The sequence below is a fragment of the Aulonocara sp. 'chitande type north' Nkhata Bay genome, linkage group LG19 (assembly GCF_057382095.1).
Source record: "Aulonocara sp. 'chitande type north' Nkhata Bay isolate Kocher_YH1m ecotype deep benthic linkage group LG19, A_spYH_male_GT1.1, whole genome shotgun sequence".
NCBI lineage: Eukaryota > Metazoa > Chordata > Actinopteri > Cichliformes > Cichlidae > Aulonocara > Aulonocara sp. 'chitande type north' Nkhata Bay.
In genome coordinates, this window is record NC_141362.1 from 11,138,653 (window position 1) to 11,156,893 (window position 18,241).

The following is an 18,241-nucleotide window of genomic DNA, read 5'->3' on the forward strand; positions in this document are numbered from 1 at the left end:
ATGAATGTTGGAAATGTTATTCAGGGAGGGCAGATTGTGTTTTTTTTTGTTGGTGTTGTGATCCTGTTTTATGAAAAACAAGGACGGTAAAATGAAGACATGTTTGTGCTTCAACAAACAAGAACGTAATGAATCTAATCTGACTCTGTGGATCGCATGTAAAGAACCCCTCATAACTAATTAATAGATTTTTTTTTTTTTTTAAATTTCATCAGGGTGTGAATAATGACTTTTCCCCACATGGTGGTCAATACAAGTGCTACATTTCTCATCTGTTCCTCTGACATGTTACTGTCCACATTGTTGTCCTGACACCTCCATCCATGACTGCATCAGGTATGTTTACTATCACTCTCCACTTTCTGTGTTTGATATCAGCAGGGAGTGATGAGCTCACAGCCAACAGCTGCTGTAATGAATTAATCCAAACATCAGTCTGGCTGAAAGGTAAAGATGATGTGAAAAACTGCTATTGGAGTTGTTATTTGAAGTAAACAGTGAAAGTTAGCTGTCAGGTTAAATAAACACTAAGTGAACACTACAGTTTTCTCCAGCAGAGGGCGCAGTGTGTTAAGAGATTTAGCTCTGCTCTTCACTCTGCACTTCTTGTAAATCAGCTGCTTTACACACACTGCTGCCCACACAAAGACGCTGACTGGTTTTCATTTGGATCATGTCTTTCTGTTATATAATCTATTCAATTCAATTCAATTTTATTTATATATCGCCAAATCACAACAAAAGTCGCCTCAAGGCGCTTCATAGATTCATAATCTAAAATATGAAAAGCATCTAAACTGTCTTCATACATCAGGCTGTAGAAACAGGATGTCAGGATTTCACGGAGCTCCTGCTGCACCTCAAACTCACAAAATAAATTTATATTAAAAAAATCGATTCAGGATTTTAATGAATCGATTTTACGTTATCCAAGCCAGAATCGATTTTAATCGATAAATCAATTGTAAAAAAACCCACCCCTAGGCAGAACGCCAGTCTGTTAGTTTTATGTCACCAGTTTAAACAGTTTCACTTGCTGTGTTCAGGGGGAGGGGCTAAAGACAACAAACAGGTAAAGAAAGAAAGTTTGAGCCAGCACAAGGATCCAGTCCGTGCAGACCGCGTCATCAGAATTACTGCTGAATAAAGTATTCATCATCTTTCCAGGACCAACACGCAGGTAAACTTCCATCGTTTGGTGAAATGATCTATGACCTGTTTCTTCTTATTTGTTCTTAATCTCGACAGAACCAAGTAAGTGGGTCGATTTGTCTGTGCGTGTCACTAAAGCAGCTACAGCCGCAGTAAAAGGAAACGGGAAGGGGGAAGCATGGGGGATGGGGATTCCCGTGATGGAAAAGAGGAAACATCGAAATAAGAGAGAGAGAAACGATTATTGTCTTGCACTGCAAAATGTAACCGCCCGCCACTGAAGGTAATAGAATCACTTCCTTACATTCAGTTACTGCACTTTCAGAGATCTACCTATCTTGCCTTTTGCTGGGAGTTGGCAACCCTATTAGTTAGGTTGTTTAATAGATCTACTAAGTTCTGTTTAGAATACCAGAATAGGGAGGATGTGGTAGGTTTAAGTTTATTAGTTTGATACATCTCCAACAAGACAGTGTACATCACTCTGACAACGGCGTTTCTTTTCATTCAAAGGCTTTATGGCTTTTCCTGTAATACCCGGTGGGCTGGTCTCTAGTCAAAATGCCCAGGCCGATTTATTTGTCCAAGTCCAGCCATGATGTAGATTTAAGTTTATCAGATTGATCAGTGTTGCTGAACTATGAAATATTTTGGGTGCTATGTATTTTTTGCATACAGGTGTAACAGAACAGCTTTAGTGTTTTGTTTTTTAAAACTTGAGTATCAACTTATACAAAATGCAGCACGATATTAAAAAACAAACAGTTTTACTGACTATAAAATACACTATATTGGAGTCATATCGGCAGATATCCAAATTTATGATATCAGTCATATCGGACATAAAGTGGTATCGCGCTCCCACACAGGTGGTTGGTTGTTACACTCTGCAGAGGAGGCTACCCCCCCCCCCCCCCCCTCTGTCCCCTTCTGGCTGCCTCTGCCTCAATTTTATCCCACAACTTAGACATTCACATTACTCACACCCTCATTACACATACATATAGGATTTTGGGGGTGGGCACGATACACGGAGTCCAAATTACCATCAGGGTGTACACCTCACCCCTGGCATCGTTGCCCACCTCTCAATTTTAAATACACGTAGACATTGAGGGCTAGCAGGAGGGACTATGCGCTTACCTGCTGCTCGCTGGCAGGTAGCTCCATGCCCTCCTGGGTTTTAATTGCACCTTAGAACACACATGCATCAACACTACAATGAGCGGGTGGAGGGAGGTTTGGAGTCTTCTCTCACCCCCATTCTCTGCGGCAAGATGAATGGTGAGTATATTATTGAGTATATTATTGAGTATATTATAATATAGTATATTATAGTATAGTGAGTATATTATTGGTGAGACTTATTGGTGAAATAACTTATGTCCTGTTAATTTAATAATTTACTGTTTTAAAGGAAAAACCTTGGTCACTTGGACAAATATTACTTTGGTTGTAATTATTTTCCTCTATAAAATGTAATTGACTTCTACAGTGGCCTGCTTTTGTTACTGGTAACATGAGTAACATCAAAAATTTTCTCCCCTTTAGCATTTACCATTTTCCCCACAATATAATGTACTACCATAATCTACACCCAGTCAATAACACAAAATTTGCTTAAAGGAAACATCAGCAACCCAAAAAAGTCTGCAGCTCCAAACTTATGTAAACCTCCAGTCTCCTTTTCTCCCCTACGTGGTGAATTGTTTGTTAACCTTTATTCATCCTAACCTTGGTCCAGTCTCAGTGTCAAGTCAGTCTAACCTTTAGTCCACGTCGTCAGTCCATCGCAGTTCAGTCACCCACATCACTCGCATTCACACCATATATTGCTGATAGTGGAGACTCCCGCGCAAATAATCAGATTCTCCACCCTCAGCAACATGAGCTCATTCATTTGTTTTATTTTCTAGAAAAAAGTTCTTTATAATCTTTAACTGGATTGACTCGCTGCAATCCTTTTAAACAGGAACTCAAATGCTCATCAGTTCCCACAGATGGCTTCTCCTCGGCCCATTATAATCTGGAAAAGCTCACCTTATATTTACTCTCCCGAAAATTTTTACAGCACTGTTAAATCAATCTTGCAGGCCTGCTTAAAACAAAAATGAGACAAAGAGAGCTGATTATTAGCTCATCAAAACACAATCCTGACAGGATTTCTCTAAGTGCACTGTTACAATTTTAAAGGGCCCAGTTCTAAACATGTCCATGATTAATAAAACTCTATTAACATAAGAAAACAACCCAAACCTAACTGTCAAAATCCATCACTAAAACAACAGCCCCAAAAATCTTAATCACAGAAAAGTTTTGCTCACTAATCAATATGTTATGGAGATTAGAACTTCAGGGCCACAAAGGTTTTGCCCTACTCTTGGTTAAATTAATACTTACATAGTCTGAACTCAGACTTAAAATCACTCCCTCTGTTTATTTTCCCCACATCATATTTCAGTGGCCTCAGGTTCTTCAGCGTCCTGACAATCTGAGGTCAAATGACATAATTTCACCTGCTAAATACACAGAAAATCTTGTTAAAAGCCGCACAGTTTGCACACCATTGATATTCTCATTAAGCCCTTTCTAAAGATGTTATAACAATGTGTCATCACTAAATTCTAAATGTATTTTCCAAATCTGCACTACTGCACTTAGTCACAGACCTGACCACTTTATTTAATTATCCTGTATGTTACCAAGCCTTTCTTCTCACAGTCACAGTGTCTCTTTCAGTGCAAGCTTCACTCATCTGGTCAGACAGGAAACCCAAGTTCTCCTTTTTCTTTTCATATCTCAAGAAGTTGCCGTGACAAGAGAAATGCATATTTAAACATTACCACATTATTAAATTATTTTATTTTCTTCCTAGAGTAATCACTTGTTTAGCTCAATCGACACAAAAGCACTTCCAATTCACTATTTTAAAACTACTTTATGCTTTTAATCACTTTTCATTTTCGCCAAAGTCACTCTATTGTCGTGGAACTTTCCTGAGTTATTCCTCACTTCAAGCTTTAAGTATGTTGAATCTACCATTTCTGTCATGTATTCACATTCATGAATGTAAGCATGTCTTCATTGCGTTGTTGTTATGTGTTCATATTAATATTGAGTGTAAGCTGATTCTTCATTGCATATGTGTTTTATAATCAGGTTTAATTCATGCATCTTTGCACTGAGCTGTGGATTCAAACTGTCTCACTTCTGATTCTCTCCAAATATAATTTCACATGTAACAATTTGTATATGTGTGTTTTCTATTCATTAATGTAATTGTTAGTTAGTTTATTTATTTTTTTATCTCTCTATTTTTCTTTTTTTCTTCTTTTTTTTTCTTTTTCTTTTTTCTTTTTTTTACCTCTTTGTTGTGATGTGGTGGACATTCCTGAACCTCCATGAGTTCAGTCTCAATTTTCGATCAAATTTTCCCACATGCTTTCACTATGTTATGTCTAGGTTCACCTCTCACTACTGATCCTCGTCCCTGTTCCCACAGTTTCCGGTGTGGGCTCTCAGATCAACACAGGCCCAAATCAGCTGTTTCTTCTCTACGACTTATTTTTCAGTCGTGCGACCGTTTTGGGGATCAGCCTGAGTTTCGCCTTCATCGCTTCGTGTACATGGGGTAACGAGAAGCGATTAACACCTCACTACCAGCTCCCGATCATTAATCATTTGGTCGTAAGATAATCAAACCTGTTTGAAATCCTGTCGGCCGTCGTGAGGGCATCACTGCAGCCTCTCACATTGCGCACACACAAACACAGAAATGAAAGTGAAAAGACGGAGCAGCACGGCAATGCAGCGTGTGATCTGGACACAAGCGATGGAGGCACAACTTGTAGAACTTTGGCTCATCCGAGCCTTTTCGATGTGGCCTCACAAAATTATCACGACCACAACAACCGTGAAAAGAGTTGGATGGACACTGATGCTCAATCTCAGCTGCCCGGTCAATGTTTTTCATTAGCAATTTAGAAAGGTTGATGGTGGTGGTCTGTGTGTGAGTGAAAGACAGAGAGGGAGAGACCAATTTTGTATGATGCGTCCATATCATTTTATGGACACACAGTGTGAGCACTCAGGTCGCATCGTGATCTATGAACTTCTAACCCCTGCGAGTCAATCGTGCAGTTTGAGCAGGAGCTGAATAATGGGCCTGAAAAAAAAGCGCAAAGTGTATGCCCAGCTTAATTTGGCAACACTGCTGCTTTGAGCGCAACTCTCTGTACGCTGTTATAAATGTCAAGGAGCCAGAAACAAAAAAAAGTGCAAACAAGGGAGCCCGGAAAGCAACATAACAAAACACAGGCTCACGACAGGCGCAGGCGGCCAGGAAAAACAGTTCACACAAAGTTCAGGGGGCCGGCCCGGAGGCTGACAGCACGATAGTCCAAACCCGGGCAGTTCAGGGGGGCGGCCCGGAGGCTGACGGCCCAAGAGCCCAGAAAACAGTTCAGGGGGCCGGGCAGGCAGGAGACACCGGCGGCGACGGAGTAAATGGTAAATGGTAAATGGCCTGTATTTATATAGCGCTTTTCTAGTCCCTAAGGACCCCAAAGCGCTTTACATATCCAGTCATCCACCCATTCACACACACATTCACACACTGGTGATGGCAAGCTACATTGTAGCCACAGCCACCCTGGGGCGCACTGACAGAGGCGAGGCTGCCGGACACTGGCGCCACCAGGCCCTCTGACCACCACCAGTAGGCAACAGGTGAAGTGTCTTGCCCAAGGACACAACGACCGAGACTGTCCAAGCTGGGGCTCGAACCGGCAACCTTCCGATTACAAGGCGAACTCCCAACTCTTGAGCCACGAGTAGGTCAGGAGGCCAGCCGGGCGGGAGGCACTGGCAGCGGCGTAGTTCATGGGGCCGTCCATGACGGCGGCATAGTTCAGGGGGCTGTCCATGATGGCAACGACGCCCAGTCATCGGCCGGACAGGACGTGCAGGACGTGCAGGCCGGACAAGACGTGCAGGCCGGACGGGACGTGCAGGACGAGCAGGCCGGACAAGATGTGCAGGAACAGACACCATGGAGACCTCAGGAGCAGACGAAGCTGAACACTCGGAGGCTGGACCAGGCGGAGCTGCAGAGGCTGAGGCGGAGCTGCGGACTCGGAGGCCGGACCAGACGGAGCTGCGGACTCGGAGGCCGGACCAGGCGGAGCTGCAGACTCGGAGGCCGGACCAGGCGGAGCAGCAGAGGCAGGACCAGGCGGAGCTGCAGACTCGGAGGCCGGACCAGGCGGTGGAGCCGGTGGTGGCTGAACGGCCTCGCCAGAACCATCAGCAGACACTGGGACGTGCTGGCTGGGTCCTCCCGGACCCCCAGCTGACGAGGCAAGAGGCTGAACGGGCCCCTCGGACCCTCCAGCGGAGACAGGTGGCTGAACGGGCCCCTCGGACCCTCCAGCGGAGACGGGTGGCTGAACGGGCCCCTCGGACCCTCCAGCAGAGACAGGAGGCTGAATCGGTTCCTCGGACCCCCCAGCAGGAAGAGACGGCTGAAGCGGTTCTCCAGAACCCCCAGCGGGAACAGACGGTGGAGTGAATGACTGAGGTGAGAACTGAGCAGGTGACTGAGCTGACAGGTGAGCTAATGTTTGAGCTATGGAGAGAAGTTTAAGTTGTATTTACTGTTGTAACGATGGTAGTAATGGTGGGTGAGGTGGTGGATGAGCACAAAGCTGAGCTATGTCTTCCGAGCCTACGGAAAACTGCTGGACGGGCTCACCTGAGCCTCCAGCGAGGACAGAAACTGGTGCAGGGGCCTGCTGGGCAGTAGCCGCTCCCACCCGCGGAATAGGCACGGGCACAGAGACTAGCGGAGCCTCAGCCAGCCTGGAAACTGGAGCAGGGACAAACTGGGCCCTAGCCCCCCTCACCCGAGGAACTGATACAGGTGCAGGAGACGGCTGGACCGCAGCTGCCCTGGGCGGAGGAGCACCGGAAGGCAAAGGCGCAGGCTCACTGAAAACTGGTTCATCAAAAATAGGTGACGACCCTTTCCCACCACGTTTAACAGTCCGTACAGTCTTAGGTTTAGCAGTGTTCACAGTCTCAGAAAAAACAGACTCGGCAAACTTGGGTTTTAGCTTGTTCCCACTCCAACGAGCAGACCTCGAACTAAAAATCCCAGACGAATGCTTATTGTGATGAACTAGCGCGGGAGGATTCAAACCAAAACTGGCCTCCCAATCCAAATCCTTGTCGAGAAAAGAAATCCCAAAAGTGTCTGAGGTGAGTTCATAGTCTTTACCGTTTAACGGCTCAGGTGGAGTTTGGAAAGTGTAGTCCTTTTGACTCACCACCGGAGGTTGCTCAGACGTGTCCATATGACGGCGACGTGAGCGCCGTTTCCTTTGGGCAGAGGTAGCTGGCGGTGTGAGCAACTGAGCCTCCGGTGCACAGAACGGTGACGCTGAGGATGGAGCGTGAGCGCCTGAAGCCACACGGAGGACTCCCAACTGAAGCGGCCGCATCTTGAGTGCCAGCGAAGCAACAGGACGAGACTTCTGACAGCTCCGGGGACCACCGAGAGCCAGCTGAGTGCCATGGAAAATGCGCCCGACGTCAGGGGTGAGCCATGGCTTCCAGCGGAGTTCCTCCTCCAGCTGGGCAAAGGCTGCTCGGCGTCGTTCAATGTCTGCTGGGTCCATAGTATGGTCGCGATCTTCTGTTAGGTGACGGCTGTGTGCGGACAGGGATAGGACCCAAGATGCAGACTCCAGAGAGAAACTTAAACCAAAACAGCTTTAATGCTGAACTCAAACATAACATAACTGGAAAAAGGTCAAAAATAAACTAGCACCGGCGGAATGACAAAACACACAGCAAAATAAACGGTAGATCGCGACACAGACACAGAGAAACACAGGGCTTAAATACACAGAGGGAGCAATCAGGGAATGAGTAACAGGAGGGAAACACAGCTGGGACAAATCAGAACTGACGAGAGCAAAGAAGCATAAACTGAACACACTGAGATAAGACAGAAACCTTCAAAGTAAAACAGGAAACACATAACACAGACTGAACAAAGACACAGACTCACATGCAGGCACTACAGAGGGAACAGAGACGTGGGACCAGGGCAGACACAAACACTGACTGGACACAGGGATATAGGAACTAAGGATACACAGAGACGCGAACTAGACAAGGGGATACAGGTGACAGGGGAGACAGAACAACTAGAGAAGACAGACATAAACCATAAGACAGAACTCAAAGAAACCAAAGACTAGAAAGTATAAATAATACAATAAACTCAAAACCCCTTGGTCAACGACCCAGGCATCCTAACAGAATTATAATATTTCTGACTGTCTGAGGCTAAATTTCCCCGATTCAAATCGAATCGAATCATTGATTGAATCGATTCTAGAAACTAGTTCGACAATCTCTCCGGCATTGGAACCATCATCTGTTTTCTCTTCGGTAACCTTCGGTCATGCTCTCGGTTGATTTTTCTCTAGTCGGCACACTCATTTCCTCCATTACCGGGCGGCACGGCGGCTGGCTGCTTCCCAAACAAATACACATGTGCGGCTTGGCACTTGTGTTGTACGTAACAAGTCACGTGACGTGACGCTGCGGCTGTGATTGGTTCGGCTCTGCGCTAGTTAATTTGGATTGGCTGTTCTTTTTCTTTTTTTTTAAGAGAGGAAGAGAGAGATGAGGTCTATCACAATAGTTTCATTTTTCTGTCAAGAAAAAGTTATTTCGCAATACATATCGTTATCGTTCTATCGCCCAGCTCTACTCCTCAGATATTATGGCAGTAGACCTGCCAGGAAATTTTAAGAACTTTAAATTTTCAGTGCCTTGAAATGTATCTTGACATCATACAGTTTTGTATGTTAACTGAAAAATGTATTATTATTATTTTTCCAATTGTGTGATAACTTTCAACATCTCTCTTACTGCAGTTATCGAGGATCAGGATGGCTGACTTTAAATTAGTTAGAAAACAAATTAAAGCTCTACAACTCCATGACAAACCATCAGCTGTTGGATTAGTTAAGGAGCCACTGGGGATGGATGACATCACACTAAATATCGCCATCACAGGAGAATCTGGCTCTGGGAAATCCACCTTTGTTAACGCTCTCAGAGACCTGTCCGATGGTGACGAGGGAGCTGCTCCTACTGGTGTTACAGAAACCACCTCAGAGGTCGCACTGTACCCCCATCCAAACTATCCCAATGTTACTTTTTGGGATCTCCCTGGAATCGGCACCACCAAGTTTCCAGCTGAAGAGTACCTGGAGCTTGTTGGATTTGAGAAGTTTGACTTCTTCATCATCATCTCAGCCGTTCGCTTCAGAGAAAATGACGTGAAACTGGCTCAGGAGATTCAGAGGATGGAGAAGAAGTTCTACTTTGTTCGCTCAAAGATTGACAACGATTTACGAGCTGAAGAAAGAAGTCAGAGAGAGTTTAAGGTGGAGAAGACTCTTTCACAAATCAGACAAGACTGCATTCAAGGTGAGTGTCACATGAGATCATTTATATGAGTGAGACCAGTTTCTGGATTTAATGATGGTGATGCAGTTGTTGGAGTGTTCAGGCCACAGTTGGACAGTTCATCTCTGTTAGTTTTATTACTGTGTGGCTGCAGGATGCTTCTTTAGTTCATCCTCTGTTAATCTCCTTCCTTTAGGCCAACTTTCTGCTGATTGGCTGCCCCTCCCTGACACGCATGTGCACGTTTCTTTCCTTCTCTGACGCAGGACTCACAGGATTAGGCATCAAGACTCCGCAGGTCTTCCTGGTGTCCAGCTTTCAGCTCCACCAGTATGACTTCTCCCTCTTACACAAAGCCTTAGAGAGCGGCCTTCCTGAAGTCAAGAGAGATGCTCTGGTTTTGGCCATGCCCAGTATCAGCAGCGAGATCATCAACAAGAAGAAAGAAGCTTTCAAGGTATGATTGTACTGTCAGCCACTCTGTCTACAGCTTTACTGGAGTCTTATCAGCATACTCAAGGCTTTTTTTCGGCTTTTTTTCTTAATCTGCCCTCACTCATCATAACATCAACATTCACTCGAACAAAGGAGGTTATCAGCCAAGGTTTATCAGTCTAAGAGCAAATTCATATAAGAGAGGCCATGGTGACACCATGCAACAGACCTGAACGCGTTTGATTCTACAAATACAGAGAAAACTATGATGTTAGAAACATAAAAAGAGACAGAAGAAGAGATGAAGCAGAAGCAGATAATCTCAGTGAGATGACCCATGTGACGAGTCTGAGGTTCACATTGAGGCTTATACAGTTTATGGGTGAAAATATTTACCTCTGTTGTGGGGACATCACCGTTTATAAATCTGATATAACTGTGTCTACATGAAGACACTGATTGTCTTTCAGCAGAATCATAATAAACATCTCAATTTTCTTAAAGCCCCAAAACCACAACATACGATGTAAGACGCGCTAATGTTGTTTGTTTTTGTGCAAAATTACCATGAAATCTTCCATCCATCCATCTTCATCCGCTTTATCCGAGGCCGGGTCGCGGGGGCAGCAGCCTAAGCAAAGAGGCCCAGACCTCCCTCTCCCCAGCCACCTCCTCCAGCTTATCCGGGGGAATACCAAGGCGTTCCCAGGCCAGCCGAGAGATATAATCTCTCCAGCGTGTCCTGGGTCTGCCCCGGGGCCTCCTCCCGGTGGGACATGCCTGGAACACCTCACCCAGGAGGCGCCCAGGGGGCATCCTTGTCAGATGCCCGAACCACCTCAGCTGGCTCCTTTCGATGTGGAGCAGCAGCTGCTCTACTCTGAGCCCCTCCCGGATGGCCGAACTTCTCACCCTATCTCTAAGGGAGAGGCCAGCCACCCTTCGGAGGAAGCTCATTTCTGCCACTTGTATCCGCGATCTCGTTCTTTCGGTCACTACCCACAGCTCGTGGCCATAGGTGAGGGTAGGGACGTAGATCGACCGGTAAATTGAGAGCTTCGCTTTTACACTCAGCTCCCTCTTCACCACGACGGACCGGTGCAGCGTCCGCATTACTGCAGCTGCAGCCCCAATCCGTCTGTTGATCTCCGGCTCCCTTCTCCCATCACTCGCGAACAAGACCCCGAGATACTTGAACTCCTCCACTTGGGGCAGGAACTCATCCCCGACCCGGAGTGGGCACTCCACCCTTTTCCGGCTGAGAACCATGGCCTCAGATTTGGAGGTGCTGATCCTCATTCCCGCTGCTTCACACTCGGCTGCGAACCATTCCAGTGCGAGCTGGAGGCCCTCACCCGATGAAGCCAACAGAACCACATCATCCGCAAAAATCAGAGATGAGATTCTGAGGCCACCAAAGCGAAACCCCTCCGCCACTTGGCTGCGCCTAGAAATCCTGTCCATAAAAATTATGAACAGAACCGGAGACAAAGGGCAGCCCTGGCGGAGCCCATCACCCACCGGGAACGAGTCCGACTTATTGCCGGCAATGCGAACCAAGCTCTTGCAACGGTTGTATAGGGATCGAATGGCCCGTAGCAATGGGCCAGACACCCCATACTCCCGCAACACCTCCCACAGGACACCCCGAGGGACACGGTCGAATGCCTTCTCCAAGTCCACAAAACACATGTAGACTGGTTGGGCAAACTCCCATGCACCCTCAAGTATCCTGGAGAGGATAAAGAGCTGGTCCAGTGTTCCGCGACCAGGACGAAAACCGCATTGTTCCTCCTGTATCCGAGGTTCGACTAGCGGACGAACTCTCCTTTCCAGCACCCTGGCATAGACTTTCCCCGGGAGGCTGAGGAGTGTGATCCCCCTGTAGTTGGAACACACCCTCCGGTCCCCCTTCTTAAAGATGGGAACCACCACCCCGGTCTGCCAGTCCACAGGTACTGCCCCTGATCTCCACGCAACATTGCAGAGGCGTGTCAACCAGGACAGCCCTACAACGTCCAGAGCCTTCAGGAACTCGGGGCGGACCTCATCAACACCAGGGGCTCTGCCACCAAGGAGTTGTTTAACTGCCTCAGTGACCTCGCCCCCAGAAATTGGCGGGTCATTCCCCTCATCCCCAGACTCTGCTTCCTCCTCGGAAGACGTGTCAGTGGGATTAAGGAGGTCCTCGAAGTATTCCTTCCACCGCCTGACAATTTTCTCAGTCGACGTCAGCAGCGCTCCGCCAGCACTATACACAGTGCAGGTAGAGCACCGCTTTCCCCTCCTGAGACGCCTGACGGTTTGCCAGAATCTCTTCGAGGCAGTCCGAAAGTCTTTTTCCATGGCCTCTCCGAACTCCTCCCACACCCGAGTTTTTGCTTCAGCCACTGCCTGAGCCGCATTCCGCTTGGCCTGTCGATACCTGTCGGCTGCCTCCGGAGTCCCACAGGCTAACCAAGCCCGATAGGACTCCTTCTTCAGCCTGGTGGCTCCCTTCACCTCTGGTGTCCACCATTTGGTTCGGGGATTCCCACCACAGCAGGCACCAACCACCTTGCGGCCGCAGCTCAATGCAGCAGCTTCGGCAATGGAGACGCTGAACATGGTCCATTCGGACTCAATGTCCCCAGTCTCCCTCGGAATGCTGTTGAAGCTCTGCCGGAGGTGTGCGTTGAAGATCTCGCGGACTGGGGCCTCTGCTAGACGTTCCCAGCACACCCTCACTACGCGTTTAGGTGCACCAGGTCTGTCCAGACAAAGAGCGATTCAGAAGACCCTTATGAAAAGGATATCGAGGGAACAGTTTACCCTGCCCGGGATAGGGTTACCGGGGCCCCGCCCTGGAGCCAGGCCCGGGGAGGGTGCCCGAGGGCGAGCGTCTGGTGGCTGGGCCATGAAATCTTACATAATTAAAATTACTAAAATATCAATAATATGCCACAATTATTATATAATTATTATTACTCACTGCCTTTTATTATAGTGTGCCTTCTTTAAGTATTTGTAAGTAATAACACTGTAAATTCGATTTAATTACAGAGAACTTTTTCTTTCGATTGGGGAAATTTTTATAAACAGTTATTGAAATTTGTTTTTAGAATAAATTTAAATATTTCGGTGCTTTAAAACTGAAAAAGTGTAAGTTGATTTTGTATCAACATAATTAGCTCAAAAATATAATAACAGTAAACACAGACAGACGTAAAGGTGTGTGATGCACATGAATATAATAAAATACAATAAAGTGGCTCAGTTCACAGCATGCTAAGATATTGTAGTCAATTCTCTGTGGAATATTAAGAGGAGTGTGTCATGTTTTGTGTGATGATGATCTAAGATTAAATAAAGCAAAAGAACTCGAAAAAAAGCCCCAAAGTTTAAAGTTTATCCTCTTTTTTTCATTCCAGGTATCAGAGACAAGCACAGACAACCAATTTGAAATTGAAACTGTGAGAGAAGAAATCAAAGAAGCTCTGCTGAACAATGACAAATCGCTGGCTATCACAAAGATCAAGGAGTTACTGGACAAGGAGAGGAACACTCCACTGAATATCGCCATCACAGGAGAATCTGGCTCTGGGAAATCCACCTTTGTTAATGCCTTCAGGGGCATGGACAACAGAGAGGAGGGAGCGGCCCTGACCGGTGTTGTAGAAACCACCTCAGAGGTCACACCGTACCCCCATCCAAACTATCCCAAGGTTACTTTATGGGATCTCCCTGGAATCGGCACCACCAAGTTCCCAGCTGATAAATATTTGGAGCTTGTTGGATTTGAGAAGTTTGACTTCTTCATCATCGTCTCAGCCGATCGCTTCAGAGAAAATGACGTGAAACTGGCTCAGGAGATTCAGAGGATGGAGAAGAAGTTCTACTTTGTTCGCTCAAAGATTGACAACGATTTACGAGCCGAGAGAAGAAAGAGAAACTTCAGCGAAGAGGAGACTCTTAGGAAAATGAGGGAAAACTGCATTCAAGGTGAGACTGATTTGTGTGTTCATCATCTCATACCAAAAACGTTTGTTCACCAAAGCTTACTGAGAGAAAGCTGCTTGAACATCACCATCCAGGGTGATAGACGAGGTACAGCCCAGACAGGAGGAGGATGATTGTCCTGATGATGGTGACACAGCTGCTGAAGAAGTCAGGCAGATGCTGGATAGATGAACTTTGTTATAAGGAAACTTTATTATACTTATTATAGTGTTTGGGAGGAGCTTGCAGTCTGATATCATCAGGTGATTTTGTGTTAAGATAGTTCTCGATGAGTCACAGACGTCAAAATCATTTTTGTTGCAGTCGGTAGCTTAAATGTTACACATAAAGTGGCACAGTGTATTTTAAAATATAACTATATAATAAGCTTAATAAGGAATATATAGCAACAGTAAGCTATAAAATCACCAATATGAAAACACGACCCCAGTCTGTATGTGGTGGCTTACAAGTTACACTATGAGTTCAAATCCTTTACACATCTATAAAGTCAGTCGGCTCACTGAATCTGCTGAAAGATAAAATGCAGTTTTAGATGTTTTTATTATTTTGTATCTTATCATCATACTGTTTGTTTTTTCTGTGCCAGGACTCAGAGATTTAGGCGTCGAGGCTCCGCAGGTGTTCCTGGTGTCCAGCTTTGAGCTCCACCTGTACGACTTCTCTCTCTTACATGAGACCTTAGACAGAGACCTTCCTGAACACAAAAGACATGCTCTGCTGCGCGCCATGCCCAACATCAGCCTGGAGATCATCGACAAGAAGAAAAAAACTTTCAAGCGCCGATTGTATTGGTTGTCCACTCTGTCTGCAGCTGTAGCTGCTGTTCCAGTTCCTGGGCTTTCTATTGCTGTTGACATAGCGGTGCTAGTTGGTGCTGTCACAAATTACGTCTTTGGGTTTGGTCTTGATATCAAGTCTCTGCAGAGATTGTCTGCCAGCACAGGCGTGCCATACGCCGATCTGCATGCCGTCATCGTTTCTCCGCTGGCTGCGGTGAAAATATCGAAAGAGCTCCTCCTGAAGGTGTTGAGCCAAATTGCAGGAGCAGCTACATTTATGGCACTGGAGGAAGTTTCCAGATTCATTCCAATAGTTGGAATCCCGCTGGCAATGGTGTTCTCTTTTACTACAACTTACAGACTTTTGAATTTCATCCTCAACCAGCTTGCTGAAGACGCCCAGAAGGTGTTCAAAAAAGCTCTGGGTCTGAACACCTCAGTGTGATTTAAATAGTTAAAGGCGATACAGTGACACGTTTAAAACTGAAGGGTATGAAATAAAATTCCTAAATCATTGAATATGCAGTGAATCCAGCTGTAAACCAGCATCCTTACAGCTGATCAGTGCATCAGAGGCCTCAGCAGGTCTCATGTCCTCAGAAACAACAGAGGAACCTCTCCCACCTTTACACAGCAACACAATAATGTGGCCTTTATATCCATCCATCCATCCACCCATCCATCCACCCTGCATCCATCCATCCATCCATCCATCCATCCTGCCTCCATCCATCCATCCATCCTGCATCCATCCATCCATCCATCCATCCTGCATCCATCCATTCTGCATCCATCCTGCATCCATCCAGCATCCATCCATCCTGCATCCATCCATCCATCCTGCATCCATCCTGCATCCATCCATCCATCCATCCATCCATTGTGGAGCAGGGAAATTATTTTACTGCTATTGTTAAATAATCATCATTATTACCATTGCATTAATAATATAATCTGCAGTATGATCATTGCTTTGACAATGTAACAGATAGCTTTAAGATGGCCTTAAGATGTTTATGATGATGTTAATTTTGTATTTCAGATGCAGTTATAACTATTGTGTACACAATGCATATCTGTGCTTATTTGAGTTGATGTTCAGGTTCTTTAAAGGTCTTAAGCTTCACTGACGTGACTGTTCAGGTGATACATGCTGAGGGAAAACTAGAACATAGAAGGAATTGCAATACATGCTTACAAAACACTTATATATCAGGTCATTTTATATTAAGGTTTTAAGTAGAGGTTCTTGGTTAAAACATTTATTTAGTAGAAGACATACATATAGTCTCAGTGAGCCTCTGGTCTGGTGAAAGGTCAGAAGTGCAACAGGTGAATTGAGAAAGAGCATTTGAGGACGAGACACAGACAGTTAGTAGGTGAAGAGGTGACACAAAGAGCATGTGAGGTCAACACACACACACACACACATGAGTTAGATTTATTTAGAGGAGAGATTAGTCATGTCTCGGTAAAAGAGGAACCGTCCTTGTTGTCTCGGCAAGAAAGAGGAACAATTCACTATAAGATAAGAACGGAAAGTACCAGCCATGAAAATAGAAGATGATCTTCTGGGTTAAAAGTCATTGTGGTGTTGATCTGATCTATGTATAAAATGTATCTGTGACGCATGAAGGGGCGTCAGTAAATCAAACCCTGATGCTATAAAATATCTGTTCATGCTTTGATTAAGTTGAAGACTACTTGCTGTCTGCGTACAGAGTTGTCTTCCCACACGTGTGTATTCATTAAAAATCATTGTTTGACCAAGAGCTTCTGGACCCAGGGTGGTTTGTACTCTCCCTCCTCAATTTTGAACCTTAACACCATCCATCCTACATCCATCCATCAAGACCACCATATAACACATCATAACCCCAGCTGAGTTAGTGTCTATAATTACTGAATGTGGTGTGGACAGGATTTTACAAACTGTTTATTCACGTGTTATGTTGAACTTTCGTCTGTACCTAACTTATTGGTTACAAAATGTTTCATCTGCGATGGAATTTGGTTCGAGTCACCACTAAATATGAAATGAAGATCTTGAAAACACCCACAGGCCTGGCAAAAAATCTCCTGTATGCTGTGTTTTTGCTTGTTGCTGCCAAAGGTGATTCATAATGGTGACATATCTATAAAATTTTTAAAACTTCAAAGAATCTCTTTAAAGTTTTCTGCTCATAATAGAATAGGGAGTGTAGAATTATGAGCAGAAAAATAAATTTGAGCAATTGTAGTACGTTGCAGCAACATAATAAAGCTGAAAAAAGTGAATGTCTAACTAATTTCTGAACCCACCGCATGTATGTATGCATTTCTCTCTGATTTATTATCACATGTTGGGTTTGCTTTTGTTGAATAAATTTAACTGCCTGTGTAAGGCAAGGTAAGTTTATTTGTATAGCACAATTCAACAACAAGGTGATTCAAAGTGCTTTACAGAGACATTAGACACAAAAACAAATAAAAAGCATGATTTAAAATTGATTAAAACAAGCAAACAAACAATCTAACTAATTAACAAACAAACAAACAAAACAGTATATAAAATCAAAACAGATAAAATCAGAAGAGTAGATAAAATCAGTAGTTAAAATGTAAGTTTTGAAATTTAAGCTTAAGTGCGGATTTGGTGCTTTATTCAAATGCATATATATATATATATATATATATATATATATATATATATATATATATATATATATATATATATATATATATATATAAGGAGCATAAAAGCTGAATGCAGCTTCTCCGTGTTTGGTTCTGACTCTGGGAGCTGATAAAAGACCGGATCCAGATGACCTGAGGGATCTGGAAGGTTCGTACTGGGTCAGGAGGCCACTGATGTATTTTGGTCCTAAACCATTCAGAGCTTTATAGACCAGCATCAGAACTTTAAAGTCTATCCTCTGACGGACAGGCAGCCAGTGTAAAGACCTCAGAGCTGGACTGATGTGGTCCACTTTTTTGGTCTTAGTGAGGACTCGAGCAGCAGAGTTCTGAATGAGCTGTAGTTGTCTGACTGATTTTTTAGGTAGACCTGTAAAGATGCTGTTACAGTAATCAAGCCTACAAAAGATGAATGCATGGACTAGTTTTTCCAGGTCCTGTTGAGACATCAGATCTTTTATCCTTGAAATATTCTTGAGGTGATAGTAAGCTGATTTTGTTATTGTCTTAATGTGTTTTTCTAAGTTTAGGTCTGCATCCATCCACCCAAATTTCTCGCCTGGTTTGTGGTTTTTAGGTGTATAGATTGAAATTCTCTGGTGACCTGTAATCGTTTTTCTTTGGCTCCAAAGACTATTAACTCAATTTTGTTTTTGTTTAGCTGGACAAAATTGCGGCACAAGCAGTCATTAATTTCCTCAATGCATTTA

General features: G+C 44.8%; 1 protein-coding gene across 3 annotated transcripts; it reads left to right on the forward strand.

The window, feature by feature from the left end:
• Positions 1-1,062: 1,062 nt before the first annotated feature.
• On the forward strand, positions 1,063-17,057 carry LOC147306578 (interferon-inducible GTPase 5-like). 3 transcript variants are annotated; one of them, XM_086274126.1, is made up of 5 exons: positions 1,063-1,180; positions 9,102-9,660; positions 9,906-10,096; positions 13,485-14,055; positions 14,663-17,057. In XM_086274126.1, the coding sequence occupies exons 2-5, from the start codon at positions 9,117-9,119 to the stop codon at positions 15,298-15,300; spliced, it is 1,944 nt and encodes a 647-aa protein (XP_086130252.1). In that variant the 5' UTR covers positions 1,063-1,180; positions 9,102-9,116; the 3' UTR covers positions 15,301-17,057. The 3 variants fall into 3 exon arrangements, with proteins under 3 accessions (XP_086130252.1, XP_086130253.1, XP_086130250.1); XM_086274127.1 differs by lacking the exon at positions 1,063-1,180 and adding an exon at positions 1,361-1,435; XM_086274124.1 differs by lacking the exon at positions 1,063-1,180 and adding an exon at positions 6,215-6,730.
• Positions 17,058-18,241: the final 1,184 nt, after the last annotated feature.

Bases quoted from the DNA above. Each gene is read 5' to 3' on its own strand.
- LOC147306578 (XM_086274124.1), top strand. The intron at 10,097-13,484 runs GTATGATTGTAC...TTTTCATTCCAG, and splicing joins AGAAGAAAGAAGCTTTCAAG to GTATCAGAGACAAGCACAGA. The intron at 14,056-14,662 runs GTGAGACTGATT...TTTCTGTGCCAG, and splicing joins GAGGGAAAACTGCATTCAAG to GACTCAGAGATTTAGGCGTC.